At 48.9% G+C, this 24,241-nt stretch overlaps 1 protein-coding gene across 1 annotated transcript in view; it reads left to right on the top strand.

Moving 5' to 3' along the window:
- The window catches only part of CAPN2 (calpain 2), a 68,368-nt gene that overhangs the window by 42,455 nt on the left and 1,672 nt on the right, over positions 1-24,241 (top strand). Inside the window, exons 6-19 of the mRNA XM_053604890.1 lie at positions 1,614-1,697; positions 3,604-3,689; positions 4,599-4,673; positions 6,719-6,879; positions 9,050-9,219; positions 11,477-11,488; positions 12,557-12,768; positions 15,491-15,527; positions 16,051-16,116; positions 18,127-18,184; positions 21,145-21,209; positions 22,152-22,220; positions 22,769-22,847; positions 23,999-24,115. Of these exons, the coding sequence (XP_053460865.1) occupies positions 1,614-1,697; positions 3,604-3,689; positions 4,599-4,673; positions 6,719-6,879; positions 9,050-9,219; positions 11,477-11,488; positions 12,557-12,768; positions 15,491-15,527; positions 16,051-16,116; positions 18,127-18,184; positions 21,145-21,209; positions 22,152-22,220; positions 22,769-22,847; positions 23,999-24,115 (1,291 nt within the window). The remainder of the gene's footprint in view (positions 1-1,613; positions 1,698-3,603; positions 3,690-4,598; positions 4,674-6,718; positions 6,880-9,049; positions 9,220-11,476; positions 11,489-12,556; positions 12,769-15,490; positions 15,528-16,050; positions 16,117-18,126; positions 18,185-21,144; positions 21,210-22,151; positions 22,221-22,768; positions 22,848-23,998; positions 24,116-24,241) is intronic.

Raw genomic sequence — 24,241 nt, 5'->3', positions numbered from 1 at the left:
TGTCACACCCTTGGTAGAATGCCATGATGTCATAGCTCACAGTAACCTCAAACTCTTGGGCTTAAGAGGTTCTCTTGACTCAGCCTCCCTAGTAGCTGGGACTATATGTACGCCCTCCTTCCCCCCAATGCCCAGCTATTTTTAGAGATGAGGTCTTGCTCTGGCTCAGGCTGGTCTCAAACCTGTGAGCTCAGGCAGTCTACCCACCTTGGCCTCCCAAGTGCTGGGATTAAGGCATGAGCCACTGTGCCCGGCTATAGACTTTCTTCTTAGGGGAAGGGGAGATGGGAAGTGTGGATGATTTTAGGGAGGCAGTAAATGATTTTTAGAATTCAGTGGGTTTGAAGAGCATACAATGGCCTGAGACAAAGTCCTTTAGGCCTGCAGAGCAAGACAATGAATGGTTTGTGACAAGAATCTCTCCAGGTGGGTTGGTAGATTTCAGTCTTTCCTTCTGGGATATGAGTCCAGTTAATGAAAAGTCAAGGAGGGCCCCAGATATTTGTTTTTTTCTTTGGCGGGTTGGGGCTTCAGGCAGATAAGGGGATTTCAGAGAGCAACTTCATCTTGTGCTTGGGAAGGGGGAGTATGGGGGAAAGGAAGAGACCTGGAGAGGTTTCTTCCTCAGTTCAGCATGTCACAGCACCATAGTTTGGGGTGCCAGTTTCTGGGCCCCAAAACCCAACAAACTGCTATCACCTGGAGGCCAGGGGGTGTCAGCCTGTCTGGGTGCAGTGGATGGGGTGGTGGTACCTTCAGTCTCCCATCCCCAGCCCATTTCCCACTCTCTGCCTGCTCTGAACCACCGTCCCCCACCCTGCAGACTTTGGGTCCCCTGAGAACCCCTACCCTCTGTGACCCTGACACCTTCCCCTCCACCTGCAGAGCTGTGCAGCCTCCCCTGCAACCTGCTCTAGGGAGCCTACAGGAGATTTCTGGAGGCACCAGAAGAAACCTTTTTCTCATAATAGCCTTGCTGGCAAACCTCAGCAGGAGAGAGGAGGTGGGGACAATGTACAGTCCCCAGGAGCCTGGGGGCAAAGGTTGTGTCCAGTTGCAGAGATAGGAAGCTCTGGATCAAGGGGCCAAAAATCTATCTTTCTCTGTAGGCAGGAATTCTTCTGAGGCAGGAGACTTTAAGCTCTCAGCCCTTCTTTCTGGTTTACAGGCTCCCTCATAACAGATGGGGGACAAGAGCAAATTCTGAACTCAGGCAGGAACAAAAAACCAGCCTGGTATAAATTCTGCAGCTGGACTGGGCCAGGCCTCCGAGCATGAGCGGGTGGAGAGGGTCTCAAGTTTCCGGTGTCAGCCCCCACCGTGCCATCGAGACCCCCAATGTCCCCGTATGCACGGGGTGCCCTTTCCGCACCCTCCGCAGCGCGTCAATCGGAGAACGCGCTGCGATGGCTTGTTAATGCCCAGAGGGTCGCGTTTCACCTTTTATCGGGTGATTCTTGGCGGTTCTGCCTAAGCACAACCGCAGCGGGAATCCTCTGAATGGTAGAAACCCCAGCTCCTCTGCCCTGCCCGGCTGCGCCCGGGCCCCGGTCGGACCCCGTGAGGGCGGCGGAGGGAGCGGCGAGCCGGCAGGGCTGATGTTGCTGTTTCAGATCACCAGCGCCGCGGACTCGGAGGCCATCACGTTCCAGAAGCTGGTGAAGGGGCACGCGTACTCGGTCACCGGGGCCGAGGAGGTAATGGCCCGGCGCGGCTGTGCGGGGCCCTGCTCCCCCCGGCGCGGCGTCATCCAGCCCGGAGCGCGCAGCAACCTCCCGGGCGGGGAAAGAAGGGCTGCCGCCTGGCGGCCGCGGTGCATCCTACTCCCGGGTCGGCTAAGAATAGCAAAGCCACACTTTGCTTCTGAAGAATGTTTTGTACTCTATAAAGCTCTTTCACATTTGATTTCACAAAAGCATTCATAGTCAAATCTGACTGCCACTGACCAGCTGTGTGGCCTGGACAAGTTATTCGAACTCTCTGTCCTTTAGTTTCCTCACTTTTAAAACGGAAATGACAAAATCCATTGTAAGGGGCGGCGCCTGTGGCTCAAGGAGTAGAGCACCGGCCCCATATGCCGGAAGTGGTGGGTTCAAACCCAGCCCTGGCCAAAACCGCAAAAAAAAAAAAAAAAAAAAAAATCCATTGTAAGGGTGTGGTGGTTCAATCAAATGAGCTCAGACTGCTTGATACATCAGATGTAAGTAGGCAGCTGTCTTTGCTGTTGTTATATAAATATTACCAAGCAACCCAAGTCCTCTGACATGTCCAGTGTTCTTTTTTAACTCTTCCCCACCCCCACATCTTTTTAATTTTCTTTTTTATTTATTTTGAGACAGAGTCTCACTTTGTCGCCTTCAGTAGAGTGCTGTGGCATCACAGTTCACAGCAACATAAAACTCCTGGGCTCAAGCGATTCTCTTCCTCCTGAGTAGCTGGGACTACAGGCGCCTGCCACAATGCCCAGCTGGTTTTAGAGACAAGGGTCTCATTCTTGCTTGGGCTGGTCTTGAATCTGTAACCTCAGGCAATCCACCTGCCTCAGCCTCCCTAGGATCACAGGCGTGAGCCACACACATCTTTTTATTTTAAAAAATTTCAAGCCTACAGAAAAGTTGAAAAAATAGTACAACAAATATCCAAATACTACTCACCTAGATTCAACAATGGTTAACATTTTGCCACATCTGGCTTGGTGCCTGTAGCTCAGCAGCTAGAGCACTGGCCATATACACCAGAGCAGGCAGGTTCGACTTGGCCTGGGCCTGCCAAACAACAAGAACAACTACAACAAAAAAATAGCCAGGCATTGTAGTCCCAGCTACCTGGGAGGCTAAGTAGCAAGAGAATCACTTAAGCCCAAGCAAGAGAATCACTTAAGCCCAAGCAAGAGAATCACTTAAGCCCAAGAGTTTGTGAACTGTGATGCCATGGCACTCTGCTGAGGACAAAATAGTGAGACTCTGTCTCAAACAAAAAGACAAAAAAAAAAAAAGTTTTGTCACATCTGCTTTATCTATGTATGTGTGTGGGGTTTTGTTGTTATGTTTGTCTTTTTTTTTTTTTTGAGCCAGTTGAAAGTAAGTTGCAGACATGGTGACACCACTTCACTCCTATATATTTCACCATTTGTCTCTTACATAATCCCACTACTATTACCTTGCCCAAGAAAAACATTAATTCAATAGCATCGCATAATACAAAATTTATATTTACATTTTCCCTGTTGCCCAAAATGTCATTTTCCATGTTCCACCCCACCCCACCAAGATGCACACATTACATTTGCCTATTAACCACCCAGTGCTACTTCAACAAGTGGTAACAAAGGTACATCCTATTCTAGTTAGTTAAGCTGAGTTTCAGAGCAAAAGTGTCAGCACAGATGCTAGGATAAGCTGTGTTCATGGCCCAGGCTCCTGATAAAGGTTAAAGAACACCCTTTTAAAAGAACTGGATCATGGGAACTTTAATTCCCATTTTCCAAAGCTGGGCAGCAGTGAAGATCTTGGGTCAGATCCTTACCTCTTGGCTCATGCTGAAGGCAGCGTTGGGCTCCAAGTACTTCTAGGCCTGGCTTGACTCAGCCTCTCTCCACTACAGGTTGAAAGTAACGGAAGCCTGCAGAAACTGATCCGCATCCGAAATCCCTGGGGAGAAGTGGAGTGGACAGGGAGGTGGAATGACAAGTGAGGAGGGTGTGCAGGGATGGGGAAGTCGGGTGGGGGTGTATTCTGCTGGGAGGCCCCTGTGCTCTGCTGATAAAGAAGTCCCTGAAAGGTCTTTTAAGCAGGACACTACTTCCAGCAGTCTGGGGGCTATTTCACAAGCCTGGGGCTCACTGCTGTGTTCACTTCTTTTATCACCTCCTGGTTCAGCCCCTCCCAGGTCAAACTCATCCTTATATTGGGCCTTTAGGGAAAACAATGCACCCTGCCTCTCCACAGGCACTTTGTCTCTTCCAAGGGTATGAATTTATGCCAAGGATCAGAGAGCCATCCCTCTATTGATTTCTAGGGCATACTGGTAGGCTACTTGGACACTCAACTATTTCGATAAACACTTGTTTGAGCATCTCCCGTGGGTTCCCTCCTGCCCCTTTGCAGCCCAGCGCCTACAGTTCTGCGGCCCTCCCCCCGGCCTCTTCCCAAGCAACCTTGGCCATGGCAGAGAGACACTTGCCAAGGCTTCCTCTCAGGTCAGCTGCAGAGGCCTAGACAAACCGTTCCTCATCAGATCTTCAGTTGTCCCTAAATAAGCTGCCAGGCCCATCTCAATATGGGCAACTGATTCTAACTTCATCCCTCTCTGATGGGCTGTTTCCATTTTCCTGCCTCTTCTGCGGCACCATGGTGCAGGATAACTCACCCTCTCACCTTGCCACCATAGTTGAATCCATCTAGTGTTCTGTACTCTTTAAAGTGCTGTAAGAGTATTGAAGTGCAGCTCTTACGCAGATGTGAGTTACTTTTTCCTGCTTTCTAGAGTCTGGCACTCAGAGGTGAAAACTGATGTCCCTGTTCCTCCACATTGGGAAGATTGGAGAAGTCATTGTCACACACCTATTTCTAATGCTCTGTCATTACTTTGTTTTGCAGCTGCCCTAACTGGAACACTATAGACCCAGAGGTGAAGGAAAGGCTGACCAGACGGCATGAAGATGGGGAATTCTGGTGAGATCACTAATGCCTTCAGCAAAAGATGTACCTGCCTCAATGTTTTGTTTTGTTTTTTGAGACAGAGTCTCACTATGTCGCCCTTGGTAGAGTGTTGTGGCGTCACAGCTCACAGCAACCTCAAACTCTTGGGCTTATGTGATTCTCTTGGGCGGTGCCTGTGGCTCAGTTGGTAGGGCACCGGCCCCATATACTGAGGGTAGCAGGTTCAAACCTGGCTCCAGCCAAATTGCAACAACAACAAAAAATAGCCGGGCATTGTGGTGAGCACCTACTCGGGAGGCTGACGCAAGAGAATCACCTAAGCCCCAGAGTTGGAGGTTACTGTGAGCTGTGTAACGCCACAGCACTCTACCGAGGGCGATAAAGGGAGACTCTGTCTCTAAAAAAATAATAATAAGTGATTCTCTTGCCTCAGCCTCCCAAATACTGGGACTATAGGCACCCACCACAACACCTGGCTATTTTTTGTTGTTGTTGTTGTTGTTATCATTGTTGTTTAGCAGGTCCGGCTGGTTTGCACCACCAGCCCTGATGTATGTGGCCAGTGCCCTACCCGCTGAGCTACAAGCGCCAACCCAAGCCTCAATGTTCTTTATTAAAAAATTGCTGGTGGCGCCTGTGGCTTGGTGGGTAGGGCACTGGCCCCATATACCAAGAGTGGCGGGTTCAAACCCAGCCCCAGCCAAACTGCAACAAAAAAATAGCCAGGCGTTGTGGTGGGCGCCTGTAGTCCCAGATACTGGGGATGCTGAGGCAAGAGAATCGCCTAAGCCCAGGAGTTGGAGGTTGCTGTGAACTGTGACACCACGGCACCCTACGGAGGGTGATAAAGTGAGACTTTGTCTCTAAAAAAAGAGACCAAAAAAAAAAAAGAGAATTGCTAATAAGAGTGTCTGCTAGAAGTGAGTTTATCATATCAAGAGCAGAGGCATGGGATCCCGGCTTTGTTGTTTTAAATTCACTATGAGACCTTGAACTTTAAAAATTCTTTTTTTTTTTTTTTTTTTGTAGAGGCAGAGTCTCACTTTACGGCCCTCGGTAGAGTGCCGTGGCCTCACACAGCTCACAGCAACCTCCAACTCCTGGGCTTAAGCGATTCTCTTGCCTCAGCCTCCCGAGTAGCTGGGACTACAGGCGCCCGCCACAACACCCGGCTATTTTTTGGTTGCAGTTTGGCCGGGGCTGGGTTTGAACCCGCCACCCTCAGTATATGGGGCCGGCACCTTACTGACTGAGCCACAGGCGCCGCCCGAACTTTAAAAATTCTTAAACCTCTTCAATTTGTCCATCTCAACCATGAGGTTTATAAGCTGAGCAGCTTCTCAAAAAGGATCAGAAGAGTTCTTTCAGTAATGTTGAGGTCCCAAGAGAAAACGAAAGGAAAAGTAGGGCTTTTCTCACCACTAGTTCCGGAGAATCATCCCATCCCTTAGTGAGAAGTGTCTGTGTGTCTGTGCCACTCTGAGGACCACCGACATCTGTACACAACATACACTTTCCCTCCAGTGCCTGTGTATTGCCTTCGTTGATATTCATGGCTCCCATTTTTTTATTTTATTATTATTTTTTTAATTTCAGTTTGCTTGTTCATTCTTTTTTATTTGAAGTACTCCTTTTTGTTCATTTTCTTCTTCCTCTGCGGTGCTGGCTGTTTTTGATGTTGTTAGTAGAGACGGGGTCTTACTCTGGCTCACTGCTGCTCATACTGGTCTTGAACCTCTGAGCTTAGACAATCCACCCGCCTTGGCCTCCCACAGTGCTGGGACTACAGGCGTGAGCCACCACGCCTAGCCCATGGCTCCCATTTTTAAGGTAAGAGTTCTGAGCTTCAGAGAGGTTTAAGTAACTTGCTCAAAGCCAGCCAGCTACAAAGTGGCAATGCTGGTACTAAAATTTGGGACTTCTGATTCTGGACCTGGTGCCCACCCACTGGGCCCCACGGAGCTGCTGTGCCTGGCCTTGACTGGCTTCCAGTCTGGTGTAGGCCTACCAGTGTGTCCTCTTATAATCTGGAACATCTGTATCTCTGCTTTTGCCAGGATGTCTTTTAGTGACTTCCTGAGGCACTATTCCCGCCTGGAGATCTGCAACCTCACCCCAGACACTCTCACCAGCGACACCTACAAGAAATGGAAACTCACCAAGATGGATGGGAGCTGGAGGCGGGGCTCCACAGCAGGAGGCTGCAGGAACTACCCAAGTAAGGGCTGCTGCCACATGGGGCCACCAGAGGCCAAAGCACCCTGCACCCCACCCTGATGTGCAGCATCCCAGTCTGGTAGCCCTGGGGAAGCAGCTGCTACTCACTGGGATGCTCTCTGTCTTCTGTCTTCCTTCTCCCTGAGCCTGATCTCAACACTCTTCTCTATTTTCTCAGCCCCATTACCTCCTGCATTCATTTGCTACCTTACCCAGGCAGCATCCAAGACTTGTTATTTCTGTGACTGCAAGATTCCTTGGCAGCCACCATGACTTTATGTCATGCCCAAGGAGGCTGTGATCAATCTCACTTTATACCCATGAACTACCTCATCTACCCTATACCAAAACCAGGCAGCTGAGCCTGCCAGGGAACCTTACTCACCACACTCACTGGGGTCTCTGCAACCTTCTCGTATACCCAGTTCACTCAGCAAGTGCAGACTGTATCCTGCTAGGATGTGGCGAGGACTTCTCCTCTGGTCCAGTGTTTGCTGGTCCCTTTGATTCTTTTGCCTTGATGGCTCAGTCGATAATGACATCTGCCAATTATAGAGCAGACATCAGGTGCTAGGAACTGTCCTGAGTGCTTTATATACATGTTGAACATCCCCAGTCTGAAAGTCCAAAATCTAAAATGCTCTGAAATTCAAAACTTTTTGAGCCCTAGTATGACACTGTAAGTGTAAACTTCTATACCTGATGTCATATGACAGGTCACAGTTAAAACTTTATTTCATGCATAAAATTATTAAAAATATTATATATAAAATTATAATACTTTCAGGCTGTATGTATAAGGTGTATATGAAACATAAATGAATTTCACATTTAGACTTGAGGTCCATCCCCAAGAGGTCTTATTATATTTATGCAAATATTCAAAAACTTGAAACACTTTTGGTCCCAGAATTTCAGACAAGGGATACTCGACCTGAAGACTATTTCATTTAATCTTCCCAACACAATTCATCTTGAAAATGAGGGAACTGAGGCTTGGCGAGTTTAAGTGGCTTGCTGGGATTTGTGCCCTGGCAGTCTGACTGTGGAGTCACTCTTTCAGGACTGTGGTGGCAGGTCATGGTCCTGTTTTGACTCTCTGTTAGAGATGAGGAGTCTCATGGTCTAAGTGGCATCCCAGAACACAGAGCAAGTGGTCACGCTAGGACTAGCTTCCTGGCACCTGTATAGTTCCACTACTTTACCTCAAGCATGCAGCCACCAAGTGGTGGTTCCAGAGGTGCCCCAGTACGACACAAGGACCTCTGCTCCCCATAAAAAATACCCCTCCTAGATCAAGGGTTGGCAAACTCTGAAAGGCCAGATAGTAAACACTTTTGTCCTTGTGGGCCATTCAGACTCTATGGCATCTACTCGGCTCTACTGCTGTAGCCAAAGGCAGCCATAGTTAAGCAAGGGCACCTGGTCATTTCAGTAAAACTTCATTTGCAAAACCAGGCAACAGCCTGAAGGGCTGTAACTGCCAATCCCTACCCAAGATGATGCCTTTAATCCCACAGTTAGGAGTTTTAACCCATTAGGTATGGGAAAGCAATTAGCATAATCACCCTTAAATATGAATCCTTCCTGTAAATGGGTTTTGGGAGTGACAAGGGGAGAAATACCTTGGGGTAGGTGAGGGGTCAGGCTTGAGTGGACACAGGACACAGAACAAGAAGTTGAGTTTGTGCATAGGATGTCCTGGCCTGTATGGGCTGGCCGCTATGTAGGGAGAAGACATCTGCATCCCATCAGACAGGCCAGTTGGGCCTATCCCACACCTGTACATTAGAGCCCAGCGAGGGGAAGGTACCACCCTGCCTCCCAGGGTGACAGAACAGTCCCCAAGACAAGCCAGTCTGAGGACCAGAGAGAGAACTGCAAGGGTAAGTTGCTAATTAGGGCTCCATATGATTTAGACATGGCCAGGCCACCCCCCATCCATAGCCTGCCACCAGTAGGCCCCACCCTGCCCTGGTTCTCTGTTCCCACCTCTCCTGCTGTCACTGACCATCTTCCATCTCCCACGGTCTCTTCCCATCTCCTCATCTTCCTCCCTCTCCCTGCAGCCTCCAGCCCTGAGACCCAGGCTGCCCCAGGGCTCTCCCCCATCTCCCTGCCCCCAGGCATGCCTGCTCAGAGCTGAGCCCCTCTGCCCCTCTCTGCTGCAGACACATTCTGGATGAACCCTCAGTACCTGATCAAGCTGGAGGAGGAAGATGAGGACCAGGAGGACGGAGAGAGTGGCTGCACCTTCCTGGTGGGGCTCATCCAGAAGCACCGGCGGCGGCAGAGGAAGATGGGCGAGGACATGCATACCATTGGCTTTGGCATCTACGAGGTGAGGGCAGAGCAGAGTGGAGTGCCCACCTCCCCTGCCCAGGGACAGGGCCGTCTGCTCACACAGGGCAGCCCCCATGGCCAGCCTCCTGGGAGCTGTACTCTCAGGTAGCCCCCACATCCCTTCTCATGTCCTCCAGGCCTGGCATTCTGATTGGCCCACCAACTTCAAAGAACAGACTCTACTGGACCACATCAGGGCCTACTGAGGGGCAGGACTTTATTGGCCAGAGCCCAACAAAGATGTTGGCCTGGATGGGGGGAGCTCAGGGACAGGGGAACGATCGGTCATGGTGCTCTCCCCAGGGCTCTGCTGGCTGAAGCCCAGTTCCCTACACTCCCACCACGCACATGTCTAGCTGTCATTCCAAGGCTACCTTCTCTCCCCCTGCAGGCTGGAACTGGGCCTGGAGTACCCTGAACTCAGCAGGCATGCCGGGTCCCTGGGCCCTCCCCACCCCTTTCTGCAACACAGAACTTTTCAAGGCCTTGGGTTAGCAGTGGGAAAAGAGAGCGGCGAGACAGACTATAGGGTAGCTGGATTGGGGGTGCATTTGGTCTAAGGGCAGAACCCAGGGATGTGCTGGAGCTGCCTCCTCAGGGCCCCCAAAGCTGAGTGCCCGTCTCCTCTCTTGGCCATGTGTTCCATGAGAGTGTCCTGATAGCTTGAAAATAGCTGTGGAGGGTAGTGTTTACCCATGGAAAATGGCAAGACTACAAATCAGGGCTTCAACTTACCTCAAGAGCCAGTTTCTTGGGCCAGGCATGGTGGCTTACATCTGTAATCCTAGCACTCTGGGAGGCACCCAAGGAGGGTGGATTACTTGAGCTCAAGAGTTTGAGGGTGGCGCCTGTGTCTCAAAGGAGTAGGGCGCTGGCCCCATATTCTGGAGGTGGCGGGTTCAAACCCAGCCCCAGCCAAAAACTGCAAAAAAAAAAAAAAAAAAAGAGTTTGAGACCCCACCTCTACTAAAAATAGAAAAACTAGCCAGGGATGGTGGTACTCACCTATAGTCCCAGCTACTCGGGAGGCTGAAGCAAGAGGATCACTTGAGCCCAAGAATTTGAGGTTACTGTAAGCTCTGATGATGACGTGGCACTCTTACCGAGGGTGATAGAGTAAGTAAAAAAGTAAGTTTAGGCTTGGCGCCCATAACACAGTGGTTACGGCGCCAGCCACATACATCGAGGCTGGTGGGTTTGAACCCAGTCTGGGCCAGCTAAACAGCAATGACAACTGCAACAAAAAATAGCCAGGCATTGTGGCGGGTGCCTGTAGTCCCAGCTGGTTGGGAGGCTGAGGCAAGAGAAACACTCGAGCCCAAGAGTTTGAGGTTGCTGTGAGCTGTGATGCTACAGCACTCTACTGAGGGCGACAATGAGACTGTCTTCGAAACAAAAGAGCCAGTTTCCCAGCAAACCACAGAGAGAACCTAGACAAGGTATCAGGGGAGGGGGCTCTCTGGGGTCACTTATCACTGTCATAGAACACTGATCTTACACCTGTTTACCCACTTGTTAAATGCAGAGGGCAGATATCATCAGTTGTAAAAATACACACAGGCCCAAGCCCTCAATCTCTGAAAAAGATTCAGAGGATTTCAAATAGTTTTTTTTTTTTTTTTTTTGCAGTTTTTGGCCAGGGCTGGGTTTGAACCCACCACCTCTGGCATATGGGGCCAGCGCCCTACCCTTTTGAGCTACAGGTGCTGCCCTCAAATAGTTTCTAAGAAAATGCAAACACACAGCCTACCCTAAGACCTACCCACCACCTCATGGGTTTGGGAATCTAGGCATGGGCTTCAGAGTTGGGAAGGATCCTGGCGATCCTGTTTTTGAGATGAGAAAAGTGAGGCTGGAGAGGGAAGGTGATTTGCTGAAAGACAGACTGGATGTGGCTTACAGAGTCTGCTGCTATCTCTTGCTGGGCCCAGGCCCCTCTGTGGATGGGTGCAAAGTATGGCCTGTGCTGCAGCCTGCCAGTGACCTTGCACAAGTCAACGCACATCTTGGCCTTGGAGCTGTGCTTTACAAATTGGGAGTGGTGATAAGGGCTCATCCACATAACTGCCATGTTATAAGAGGATTTTTTTTCAATGTGGAGCTGCTTTGAGTCCCTTGGAAAACAATTACTCTGTTGACTTAGTGGATATTGCTAATGCTGCAGAGAAAAGAGGGTGCAGAAGAGAAGATGGCAGCAAAGGCATTTTCATACACTGCTTTCCTGGGGTCTGAATTGTGTCTCCTTTATTTTGCAGGTTCCGGAGGAGGTATGTCTGCCATGCGTTGGTCCTGTTCCTGGGGGGCTCTAGTCTACCCATGTGTAAGAGGCTTAGATGGCTGGTGCTCGGGGTATGTTGTGGAGCTCCGGCAGGGGCTTGTGGCAAGTTCCCGCCCCCCTCCAGGCCCTGCTGAGATTGCTTAGGTTCTAGATCTAAGCTCAGAGCAAGGTATCTGGGAAGTCCCTGTGGGGCTGGCTGCCTCCTGTGAAGTGGCAGAGCCAGCACAGGAGTTTGGTTGGGTGGACATCCCCATGGTCTGAGGACTACAGAAGGCTCTTCGCAGAGTCCCATGTGGCTTTTCAAACAAGCCTGAATCGAGAAAATGATGAACCCTACAGATTGCACTGTTAGACAACATGAAAGCACAGATAGAGGAAGACCCAGCTCCCAGGCTGCGTGACCAGGGATAAGTTGTGCATCCTCTCTTGCACTTCAGTTCTGTTTCTTTTTTTGGTAAAACTCATCAACTGCCCACCTCACCAGATGAGTTAGCTTGTGCAAGAACACTTGGGTTCACAATCAGAGTTAAAACAGAATCAGATAGGAGGCACGGTGGCCGTGTGACATTATGTGTCATAGTCATTAAAGTAGTAGACCCACATCCTGACTTGCCACAGTGCCGTTCTTTCACAGCAAGGAGGTGTGAACAGTGGCATGTTGGGCTTTTGTGGGTGCTTCTTGTGAGTTCCTGCCCCAGCCTTGGTCCAACCATACCTGGTTTAGAAGCTGGGCCCTCTTCTCCACCATCATACATCACACAGAACTAAACTGATTGCTGTCATGTGGCCTCTACACCCCTCAGGGTCACTTCAAGGCTGAGGAGCAGGGGAAAGGCTGGGGAGGTCTCTGCAGGCAGGGCTCAGGCATGTGGAACTCCCGGCTGCTTGTGCCTCTGAGTTCCTCAGTGAGCGTTAGAGGGTTTGGGTAGAAAGTTTGCTTCTTATCTAGAATGACCCAGAGGCTACCACTGGAATCTTTTTGCCTCAGTGGGTGATAATGATCTCTGTTCAAGCCTTCCCCCCTCCCCACACTTGCTCTTCTCTCTCGTTTCACCAGTTCAGCGGGCAGACCAACATCCACCTCAGCAAAAAATTCTTCCTGACCACTCGGGCCAGGGAGCGGTCAGACACCTTCATCAACCTCCGGGAGGTGCTCAACCGCTTCAAGCTGCCTCCAGGAGAGTATATCCTCGTGCCTTCCACTTTTGAGCCCAACAAGGATGGAGATTTCTGCATCCGAGTCTTCTCTGAAAAGAAAGCTGACTACCAGTAGGTCGCATAATGCCTTCTCTCTCCCCGCCTCTCCCCATCCCTGTCTGCAGGTCTGTCCTTGGCCCATGGGGGGCTCTGGACCCCTCAGTTTCTTTTTCTATAACACCTGCCTACCTGGAAGGGTTAGTGTGGGGATCTTCTGTACTGAAGAATGTTCAGTGTTACATTCACGTAAAGAAAGAAAAAAGCTACTCCCGATATTTTTTTTTTTTTTTTTTTGTAGAGACAGAGTCTCACTTTATGGCCCTCGGTAGAGTGCCGTGGCCTCACACAGCTCACAGCAACCTCCAACTCCTGGGCTTAAGCGACTCTCCTGCCTCAGCCTCCCGAGTAGCTGGGACTACAGGCGCCCGCCACAACGCCCGGCTATATTTTGGTTGCAGTTTGGCCGGGGCCGGGCTTGAACCCGCCACCCTCGGTATATGGGGCCAGTGCCTTACCGACTGAGCCACAGGCGCCGCCCTACTCCTGATATTTTTGACTGGAAAGAGTGGAGGGAGAGGGAATTGCACAATCTAATTCCACAGTTGTGTCTCTGAATTATCAAGTTGTGACTTTCATTTTAAAGTACCTATGAACCCAGTCCCATCACTCAGAGAGAGGTGGGCAGTGCTGGTGTAATCCTCGCTTACCCATGCCACCCGCCTAGGAGAGCCACTAAGGGTGTAAGTGGCCATTTCAATGGTCCCTGTCTCTGGAATCTCTCCCTGTCACACTCACCGGGTCTGTTTGGGAACCCTTTTTGGCTGACATCATAGTTTCCTGCCACTGTTCAGGTGGCCTAAGTTCATGGTGGTGTCTGCCACTTTAGCTACTGCCTCAACCATGTCTGCTCATTTGAGCACTTGATTGGCAAAGACAGAGTCAACACTGGACAATGTAAGCAAAAGGAAATTCATGGGAAGGCCACAGGGAGGCTCCTGAATGGAGGGGAGGTGGGGGGATGGGCTGGGAAGAGCAGGAGTCAAGTCTGTGCTGAAGCCCCCAGGTGTGAGATGACCCCTTTGGCCTTGGGCCACGGGCTTAGGTCCAAAGGTCTCATTGAGTGTGTTGGATGGACTGGGCTGGGCCAGACACCTTCACTGCTCGCCCGTGTCAGGGAAGAGGCAGTTGGAAGCAGAAGCATGGAATTGCCTTGGCTCCAGACAGTGCACATCAGAGAGGAAGCAATGCTGGGCAGCTGTGAGCCACTGTGTAAGTGCCACTCAAGCATGGTGGCAGCTCCCCTGTCACTGACAGGCTCCCTCCTGCAAAAGCTTATCATGGGAGAAGGGCTCTTTCCTCTCAGCTATAAGATCCTTGGAGGAAGCCTGGTGTGTTCCACTTCATCCTCACTAACAAGGAAATAGGATCATGATCCAGCAGCATTTGAATGACTCTGTCTTTTGTCAAATCAGTATTCTCCCTCCCTGTCCCAGGGAAGTCTCAATTCTCTCCCTACCTGACAGAACACCCCCATTTTCCAAGGAGTCTCAGCTCTTCGGCCCAAGGTATTAATCCTTCTGTTTCAGACCCCAAATATCAGCACCAGCAGATCCCCTTTTCCTTTCTTTTTATTTTTTATTTTTTTGAGACACAGTCTCACTATGTCACCCTTGGTAGAGTGCTATGGCATCACAGCTCACGGCAACCTCAAACTCTTTTGAGTGTAAGCAATTCTCTTGCCTCAGCTTCCCAAGTAGCTGGGACTACAGGTGCCTGCCACAATGCCTGGCTATTTTTTTGTTGCAGTTGTCATTGTTGTTCAGCTGGCCTGGGCTGGGTTCTAACCTGCCAGCCTTGGTGTATGTGGCTGGCACCATAACCACCGTGCTATGGGTGTCGACCCCCCTTTTCCTTTCTTTTGCCAGATGTCGGACCTACAGATGGGACTCCTGCTAGCCTTGTTTGAGATTGCTTACTATGAGGCAGAAGGGGCTGCTCTTGTACAAGGGCTGTGCACAGAATACCCTAACCATTGCTGGAGCTTTAGTTGAAATTACACACAGGACCTGACGCTGCCTGCCTCTCCAACCTAAAATGGAATAAGTAGGCAATGATCTACCCTGCATGATTCTTCTCAGTGTGCAAGTCTCAGGATGGCAAAGAGAGTTTCTTTTTTTTTTTTTTTTTTTGAGACAGAAGCTCATTCTGTTACCCTGGGTAGAGGGCTGTGGTGTCGCAGCTCACAGTAATCCTTGAGCTCAAGCAATCCTCTTGCCTCAGCCTCCTGAATAGGTGGGATTATAGGGGCGCACTACAACGCCCAGCTATTTTTAGAGACGGGGTCTTGCTGTTGCTCAGACTGGTCTCAAACCCATGAGCTCAAGCAATACACCCGGCCTTCCAGAGTGCTAGAATTCTAGGCATGAGCCACTGCACCTAGCCAAGAGCGTTTCAAATGGAACTTAAAAGCCGTTCCTTAAAGCCAGGAACTGAGTGAGCTGTCTAGGAGTACCAGCACCACACTGCATGCAAAGACAGTGCAATTTGATAAAGACCAAAAACTAAAACTCTCCGAACTGCCCACGTTGTTTTGGTCATGATACTTCCCTCAGATCATTTTTGCCTTTATTTTTGCTGTTTAGGGGGTGTTATCACAGAAACTTGGGATGCACAGAAATCCCTCCCATTCACCCCCTGTTGGATTTAGCCCTGCACTGGAATTTTAGCAGATATTCTGTATTACTTCCTTTTCACCCTTGCCTGCCTTCCAGTAATGCATAATTTCTATTTCCAGAGCTGTTGATGATGAAATCGAGGCCAACGTTGAAGAGGTACTTGTAACTCCCTGAATTCCACCCACTCTGTCCTGGACAGCACAGAGAGGAGAAGAACAAAATAATTCCCCAAGTTTAGGAAGCCCCTAGCCTGGAACTGAGGAGACAGCACTGCAGGGGAGTCCAATAGTCTGCTCCCTGAGCCACACTGGCCACTGTGCTCACTAGCCACTGTCCAAATCCATCCAGAACATTCCAGCTAGCCTTTATCCTTCTGGGTCCCCTTTAGCATAAATCATAAAAGGCCCTTTGTCTAAATGCTAGAGAAGATACCTGTGGGAGAAATTAGACTATAACTCCCTCTCACATAAATTTATATTTCTTCTCATGTATTTGAACTTGAAAAGAAATCCTTTTATTAGTTCTTCATACTGTCCTTAATCTCAATCACAATAAATTAGATTTCAGGCCCAAGAGTGTGGTAGAAAAGGGAACTTTGAAGGGGAAAGGGCTGCCATGGAAGGGAGGCAGACCCTTGCCATCACTCTGATGCATTCCCGTTTCTGCACTTCACCTTCAGATTGATGTCAGTGAGGATGACATCGATGATGGATTCAGGAAGCTGTTCGCCCAGTTGGCAGGGGAGGTAGGTGTTCCAGAGTGCAGTATGCTGTGCACTCTGGCGAATGCAAGGAAAACACAATGATTGTTCTCAAGGAGACTTCAGTTTAAAGGGGAAAGGAAACCAAAGCAAAGAAGAATTCAAATCTCACTCAGATTTTACTCACTCCTCCCACCACTTCCTCCCAGGACTCTGCATGCTGCCAGAGGCTTCCATTTTGGCGTCAGCTCCGGCCCTGTGTTCCTCCTTCCTTAGGATTTCTGGGCTCACCTTGTGGCTATTTTCTCTGTTCCATACCAATTGAGCCACAAAACTGGGCCCCTTACCTTTGATTTCCACCTAAATATGTAGTGAGCGGAGAGGGTTTTAAATCTCAATGATGGGGCGGCGCCTGTGGCTCAGTGAGTAGGGCGCCGGTCCCATATGCCGGAGGTGGCGGGTTCAAACCCAGCCCTGGCCAAAAACCACAAAAAAAAAAAAATAAATAAATCTCAATGATGCAGGCAACTTCCAACATAGTATTAGATTTCCCTGACCTAAAAAAAAAAAAAAAATCCTTGGCCATTTAGGCCCTTAATGATGTTATTTAGCCCTCTTTCTTCCCAACAAGTCCCCTGAGAAAGTCTTATTTCTTCACTATGTGTAGGAAGTTTTGTACTTCCAGCATCTACCTCCAGCTCCTCTTGCCTCTCTTCTCTTAGCCACAGAGAGGCTCATCAAGGAGCAGGTGCTGTCTGTTCCACTGCTCCTCTCCTCACCTCCCTCCTCTCCCTCCCAGATTCCCCAGGGAAGCAGCCATGAGCGTGCTTTTTCCCAGTGGGTTGAATAACACAAATACACACCCCAAAAGGTCACAATGACTATAATCGGTTTCCATTTTAAACAGGGGCCTGTCTCTCAGTTACATAAATATGGAAAGGAACAGAGGTTCCTGAGCTGGATGGTTTTTTTTTTTAAGATCAGGGAAATCTAATACTATGTTGTAAGTTGCCTGACATAATGGGCAGGGCTGGTTCTTGGAGATGGCAGTCTTTTGTTTTTTGTTTTTTTGAGACAATCTCACTATGTTGCCCTCGGTAGAGTGTCCTGGCGTCATAGCTCACAGAAACTCTTGGGCTTAAACGAGTCTCTTGCCTCAGCCTCCCAAGTAGCTGGGACTACAGGCGAGTAGCTGGGACTAAAGGTGAGTAGTTAGAACTCTAGGCGAGTAGCTGGGACTATACGCACCTGCCACAACGCCCGGCCATTTTTTGTTGCATTTGTCCTTGTTGTTTAGCAGGCCTGGGCCAGCCTTGAACCCACCAGCCTCAGTGCATGTGGCTGGTGCCCTACTCACTGAGCTACAGGCGCTGAGCCAAGACAGCTAGTTTTAAGCATTTTTTCAAACAACCTGAGACCTGAGTTTAAAAGACTGAAGAAGGCATGTGGGATAGGAGGAATAGTATAGGAGAACTAAATCCAGAAAAATCACAAACATGGGTAGAGTGGAGTGTTTGTTATTTATGGTCTTTACAGCAAATGATGAGGAAACTGCCTCAAGCACACAGTACATTAAAACACTGTGTCTGACACCAGGCTGTGTCTGTGCTGCTCAAAGGGTAGTCTGGGGACAACAACACCAGCATGGCCTGGAGGCTGGTTAAAAATGCAGATTCAGGCTCAGCACCCGTAGCACAGTGATTATGGCGCCAGCTACATACGCCAAATGTGGCAGGTTGAAACCCGACCTGGGCCAGTTAACAACTGTAACAAAAAAAATAGCTGGGTGTTGTGGTGGGCGCCTGTAGTCCCAGCTACTTGGGAGGCTGAGGCAAGAGAATCACTTAAGCCCAAGAGTTTGAGGTTGCTGTGAGCTGTGAGACTACGGCACTCTACCGAGGGTGACTTAATGAAACTCTGTCTCAAAAAAAAAAGAAAAGAAACGCAGATTCATGGGCCACATAATGCTTCACACATCCCTGTCCAGCTCCTGCCCAGCTCAGGGTCCAGCTCCCATGGGGAGCCAGTAACACTGCTTTGGTTGCATATCCACAGGATGCGGAAATTTCTGCCTTTGAGTTGCAGACTATCCTAAGAAGAGTTCTAGCAAGGCGTAAGTGTCCCCTCATTCCTAACCCCTCCTCCTGCTGGAGGAAACATGGAAATCCACAGCTCCCAACTCCTATGTAAATACTGCCACCATCCCACCACCCCCGCCTCCAAAGACATGGATAAAGGAGGTTCTGTGTGATGTGACAAGAGAGAAGAAAGGTTGCAAGGGTCCCAGAGATTACAGATCAAATCCAGGGTTCAACTACTTACTGGCTCTATGATCTAAACCATGCTATATAAACTCTCTGCAAAATGAGCATATTACTAGGCCTGGCATGGTGGCTCATGCATGTAATTCTGTCTCTGGGAAGCCAGGGCAAGAGGATCCTTTGAACTCAGGAGTTCCAGACCAGCCTGAGCAAGAGGGAGACCCTGTCTCTACTAAAAATAGAAAAATTAGCTGGGCATCACGGTGGGCACCTGTACTCCCAGCTACTTAGGATACAAGAGGATCCCTCGAGGCCAGTAGTTGGAAGTTGTAGTGAGCTATGATCATGCTTCAAAGCGGGTAACAGAGCGAGACTGTCTCAAAACAAAACAAGAATGGTTGAGTATCTGAAAAGGTAAGAAGCCGAGCACAAAGCCTCCATGTCACAAATGGCAACCATTATGGTAACTGGCAAGAAAAAGCTGTGTCGGCTTAGATTTTGGGAGCCAGAGGCATTCCTGAGTTCCTGAATTTCTGGGTTGTATTTACTGGGGAATCATTGATAAAGTGACCACATCTCATTGATCTGCCAGAATGAAAAATAAAGGGACCATCTAATGCTTGAATTAAGAGGGAAGGATTACAAAGTCTCATTTCTTGGGTATCTAAGTATGCCTCGTGTGACCAGTTCTTTCCTGGGAGAAGTGTCACTTCATCTGAGCCAAGGGGCCAAGCAGGTGACTTAGAGACTCCAGTAATGGCTGCTCTAAGCCAAGGGAAAGCTTCCTTCCATACAGAATGCATAGAGCTGGATAGAGCCTTGAGAATGCATGAGAGCCATAGTTTTCATCTTGTAACTACTTTTTTTTTTTTGGAGACAGAGTCTCACTTTGTGGCCCTCATAGAGTGTTGTGGTATCATAGCTCACAGCATCCTCAAATTCTGGGCTCAAGCAATCCTCTTGCGCAGGCCTTCCAAATAGCTGGGACTTGCTGCCACGATGCCTAGTTTTTTCCATTCTTTTTAGTAGAGATGGAGTCTTGCTCTTGCTCAGGCTGGTCTGGAACTCCTGAGCTCAAGCAATCCACCTGCCTAGGCTTCCCAAAGTTGTTGATCACTTCTAGGGAGGAAGGGGGAAAATATAACACGCACTCAGTTTTTCCCCCTCCAATTATCACAAGAATCATGCTGCTTTTAGTCAGAATCCAGTGGACAGAGCTTTAGGCACTATCAGAAGTTGTAAGTCTACATCAGAAACAAATGCATCGAGAAGTCTCATGGACTCCTAGGGACATCATTTCCTTAGACTACAGACAAGATGGCTTCTAGCCTGACCTCAGGAGATAAAAGTAAATCTTCCTTTTAGAGCCAAATTACAGTCTAAGACCAGCCACGTCTTCTGTCTCAGTGTATGCTGGAAACATGCACTTCACAGAAACACAGATAACTGGTCCCTGCCCTGTGGCTGCATTAGAGGCTGTGTGATTCCAGAGCTCTCTGCCAAAAGGGCTGGGATGACAGGCACAGCAGGGTTTCCCCAGGGCTGGCCCTGGTCTGCATCTCCCTCCCTTAATTCTCAGGGAAGACAAGAAGATTGGGTTTACTCTCGAGGCCACCAGGCACAAGTGAGGTTACAGGGCTCTTCAGATAGGCAGCCTTCATGAGCCAGAGGAGACTAAAGCCTCATTGTTTCTGCACAGATGTAGGGTGGGGTGGGAGGTGGGGAAAAATCAGGCCAGGCTTGGAGTCAGGCTGCTCCTTTTGGGAGAGCAACACTTGCTGCCCACAAGACTATTGAGCTGCCCTGCTGCCTAGGGGCTCCAGCCTTTGGAGGAAGGGCTCCAAGCACAGCCCCTGGGATATAGCATCGTTCCAGTACCTAAGAAAGGGTTGGGCAGCTTTGAGATAAAGAAGGTTCTAACCTTTTACAAGGTCATAACAAAAGGGCTGGGCTCCTCATGATTGCTATGGGTAACTAGATTCACATTTGTGACAGGGGTCTCTTACCACCTGCCAACCACCAGCTAAGTGGGACTTGCCTCATCTAGAGGATAGTAGCCCATAGGGAGATCCCAAGTCCTCAGGTTTCTCAGACACTCCAAAAATGGCTGTAGATGTACAGTTCAAGTAAACCTCTTCCTCTCACAGGTTGTGGCCTGGGGTGAACACACTTGCTCTCCATTGTTCTTTTCCCTGTCTGACAACCATAGGTGACTATACCCTGTGAGCACTTAAAGGCCCAGCCTTTTATCATTCTTTTATTTAAAAGGCACTTTTTACACCTTGTTTGCCCATGACACACACACAGAGCAATCAGGCAAATGTACCACATCTTCTGCACTGTCCCAGGATGGCAGCCACTGGCCCACATGTGCCTGTTTAAAATAATTTAAATGGCTACTGTATTTGGAAGATGCTGATAGAGAATATTTTTTTCTTTTTTCTTTTTTTTTTGTTGTTGTTTTGAGACAGTCTCACTCTGTCACCTTGGGTAGAGTGCAGTGACATTATCCTGGCTCACAGCAACCTCAAACTCTTGGGCTCAACTGATGCTCCTGCCTCAGCCTCATGAGTAGCTGGGACTACAGGTGCCCACCACAATGTCCAGCTAGTTTTTCTATTTTTAGTAGAGATGAGATCTGGCTTTTGCTCAGGCTGACCTCCAACTCCTGACCTCAGCCTCCCAGAACATTAGGCTTATAGGTGTGAGCCACCATACCCAGCTGATAGAGAGTATTTCCATCACTGTAGAATGTTCTATTAGGCAGCATTACTCAGGACGCTTTTCCTGTCACACTTCCTTTGTCTTGCAGGCCAAGACATCAAATCAGATGGCTTCAGCATTGAGACCTGCAAAATCATGGTTGATATGCTAGATGTATCCTTCAATGTGCCCTGAGGAACAGCGACTAGGGGAGTCCAACATTCTCACTTGGAAAGATCCACACACATCACCTTCTCTCCCCTGGGAAAGGCCAGTTATGCCCAACCTGCTGAGGGGCAGGACTGTCTGTTGGCAGCGCTGACCTCCCTTACTAGAGCAACATGAGAACCCTCGGGTGACAGGAAAGCCAGATACCAAGTCCCCTATCTACTCCAATAAGCTCACGGTGCAGGCCTGCCAGCCTGTTGCTGGGGCTGGTACAGGGAATTCCTGACAATACATCCACCTTTGTCTGCCCAGAGCAGGTTTAATTTGCTTCCTGAAGGACGGTGTTTCCATTACCTCCCCTTGGAAAATATTCCCTAACCATAATATTTCTCAGGTTAATCTGTTTTGTCTGGTTAAGATTTTCTCCTCGATTTGTTGGTAAGGGTCCACCTCCATGAGCTTTCTCCCACCCCTCAGCTCTAGCTCCTTCCTGTGCTGCCTGCCTGTTCCCAAGGCAAACTAGTCATCCACGTTCCCCCTTGCTTCTGATACTTAATGAGAAATGATAGTAAGGGACAGTCCCAGCTTCTGCTAAGTTTTAGCTAGTGGACGCAGGGTAGCTCCCTTTGCAAAAGGCCTCTGAGAAATACTCCAAAAGACAGAGTGGGCTCAGTCGTTAGAAGCTGTCTGAAGCCCACTTCATGCTATCTGATAGCTCACTTGTAGCAGGATCTGGAGTGAGCACAGCAACCACAGTCAGCAGGGAGCCAGTGGTCTCTTCTCTCGGCCTTCTTCCAATCTCTCCTCCAACCTGTGGAGGTTTGACCAGTGGGAAAAACAGCAAGGGGTCCTTCTGCAAACCCTCAGATGATCCAGTGGATAATACAAACCAGGTGACACTATGCCCAAGTGAACCCAGACTCAAGGGCTTTCCTTGACTGAAGGCAGTCGGATGGCAGTGGCAAGCTGGGGCTGAAGGAGTTCTACATTCTCTGGACGAAGATTCAGATGTACCAAGTAAGATCAGAAGGCCCGGGGAGAGGGACAAGAGTGGGTCTGTGTCAGGGAACATTCAAAGGTACAGCACTTCTTCTAAAAGGTGGAGAAATACTTCTAAGGAGAGTGGAATTTTGCCCATAGTGGAGCTCAGAATGAGTAAAGACAAACCTGGGCAAATGCAAACAAAAAAACAGTAACAAGGACTTTTCCAGTTACGTGGTCTATTCCTTGCCTTCTCATGATTACTGGGCTCACCCAAAGGTCACCATCAAGGGTTTCCTGAAGAGGTTGTGTGGCTTGGATTTTTGACAGCTCAAATACAAAAATAATGTAAGATGAGAACATGCGTCCATGATAGTCTGCTTTGATGGGCATATTTACAAACAAGCTCACAGACAACGGCAAAATATTAGGTATTTAAGGCAGAAACATGTGAGATTCTTCCAAGGCCAAACTAGATGCATGGAGCTGGAAAATGTCATCCCAACTCAACACGTACCACAAAGGTAACTTGCTGCCTGTTTTGCTTTGGTTTGTGGTTCTCATAACTATCTTGCATGTTCTAGAAAATTTACCGGGAAATTGACGTAGACAGGTCTGGTACCATGAATTCCTATGAAATGCGGAGAGCATTAGAAGCAGCAGGTAACCCTTTATAACTTCATGTTTTTCCCCATGTTTTATCTATATGTAGAATATGTGAACACTACAATACAAAGTTTGGTAAGCTATAAAATAAAGTAGGTGCTGGTTCAGTACAGGCACATCCTTTTCATTCCCCCATCAAAGACTAACTGTAGAATGAAATGCAGTCTAGGATGTCCTGCCTTCCGTGCACTGTTGCATCCAAATTTCCTCTGGAGCAGCCCGGCAGGGCCAGCTGGCAAAGCCAGTCCTCAACAGACTTCCCCCGCCTGCTCCTCCTTTCTGGTGCAGGGTTGGTAGGCAGAAGCAGAACATCTCAGCTCAACCCTTACGGTAGGTCCCTAGCAGAATTAGCTATCAATGAAAAGGACACGAGCTTGTGGTAGCAGTAGGAGACATATTCCAACATGAGGTGCTTCATTCTATTAGCTGGGATATAATGCTGCAGCAGGACTCCCAAATAATAGTGGCTTAAATAAGGTGCATCTTTCTCTCGAATAGCAATCCAAGCTCCCAACAGTCCAAAGCTGGGATGGTGCTCCCTACTGTCAGGGCCCAGGCTCCTCTCATGTTGCCTATCAGCCCTTAAAAACATTGCCTTCATCTAGGGGATCTGGGACAGCTTGCCATCAGCCCACATGCTGCCAGCAGACTGACAGAAGAGCTCCTTGTCACTTCTGCTCACACATCCGCTTGGCCAGACCTTGTAACAAGGCCCCAGGTGGTGAAAGGGAAGCTGCAGTCTTGATGCTAGGCAGCCATGGGCCCCTAAAAATCATCTTACTATGGGAAGAGGGAGAATGAGTATTAGTTTACTGTGACCAGCTTCTGCCACATATATCCAGGAAGAAACTGGTCTCAGTTGATTCAGAGCTAAACAGACAAAGGAGGCATGGTTAACAAACAACCACGGAAATAGAAACAGGCAAGAAAACTCTTATGTGTTAGCAAGGGAACAGGCAGGGTGTAGGTGAACAGTTTGGAAACAGAAGGGACTGTCTTTGCAAAATAAAACTAGTTCCCTAGAAAAGTGTACAAAAGGTGAAAGCAATCAGAGCCATCATTTAAAACACCATGTAGTTCCATGGCCTATGAATTGAATGGTGTGATCCAATATTTAGCAATTGCTTTGTTTGTTCATTTAACTTCAGGTTTCAAGCTGCCCTGTCAACTTCACCAAGTCATCGTTGCTCGGTTTGCAGATGACCAGCTCACCATTGATTTTGACAATTTTGTTCGGTGTTTGGTTCGCCTGGAAACACTATTCAGTAAGTGGCTATTTGGGGAAGGAGACATGTCAGTTCTCCCGATGTTAAAGCAGCCTGTCACCTCAGGTGAAATCACCCGAAGCAGCAACAGGTCTGTCCAGCTGTTGAGAATGAAAATCCCTCTTG

The sequence above is a fragment of the Nycticebus coucang genome, chromosome 10 (genome assembly GCF_027406575.1).
Source record: "Nycticebus coucang isolate mNycCou1 chromosome 10, mNycCou1.pri, whole genome shotgun sequence".
NCBI classification, from domain to species: Eukaryota; Metazoa; Chordata; class Mammalia; order Primates; family Lorisidae; genus Nycticebus; species Nycticebus coucang.
This window is presented reverse-complemented; position numbering and strand designations above follow the sequence as displayed.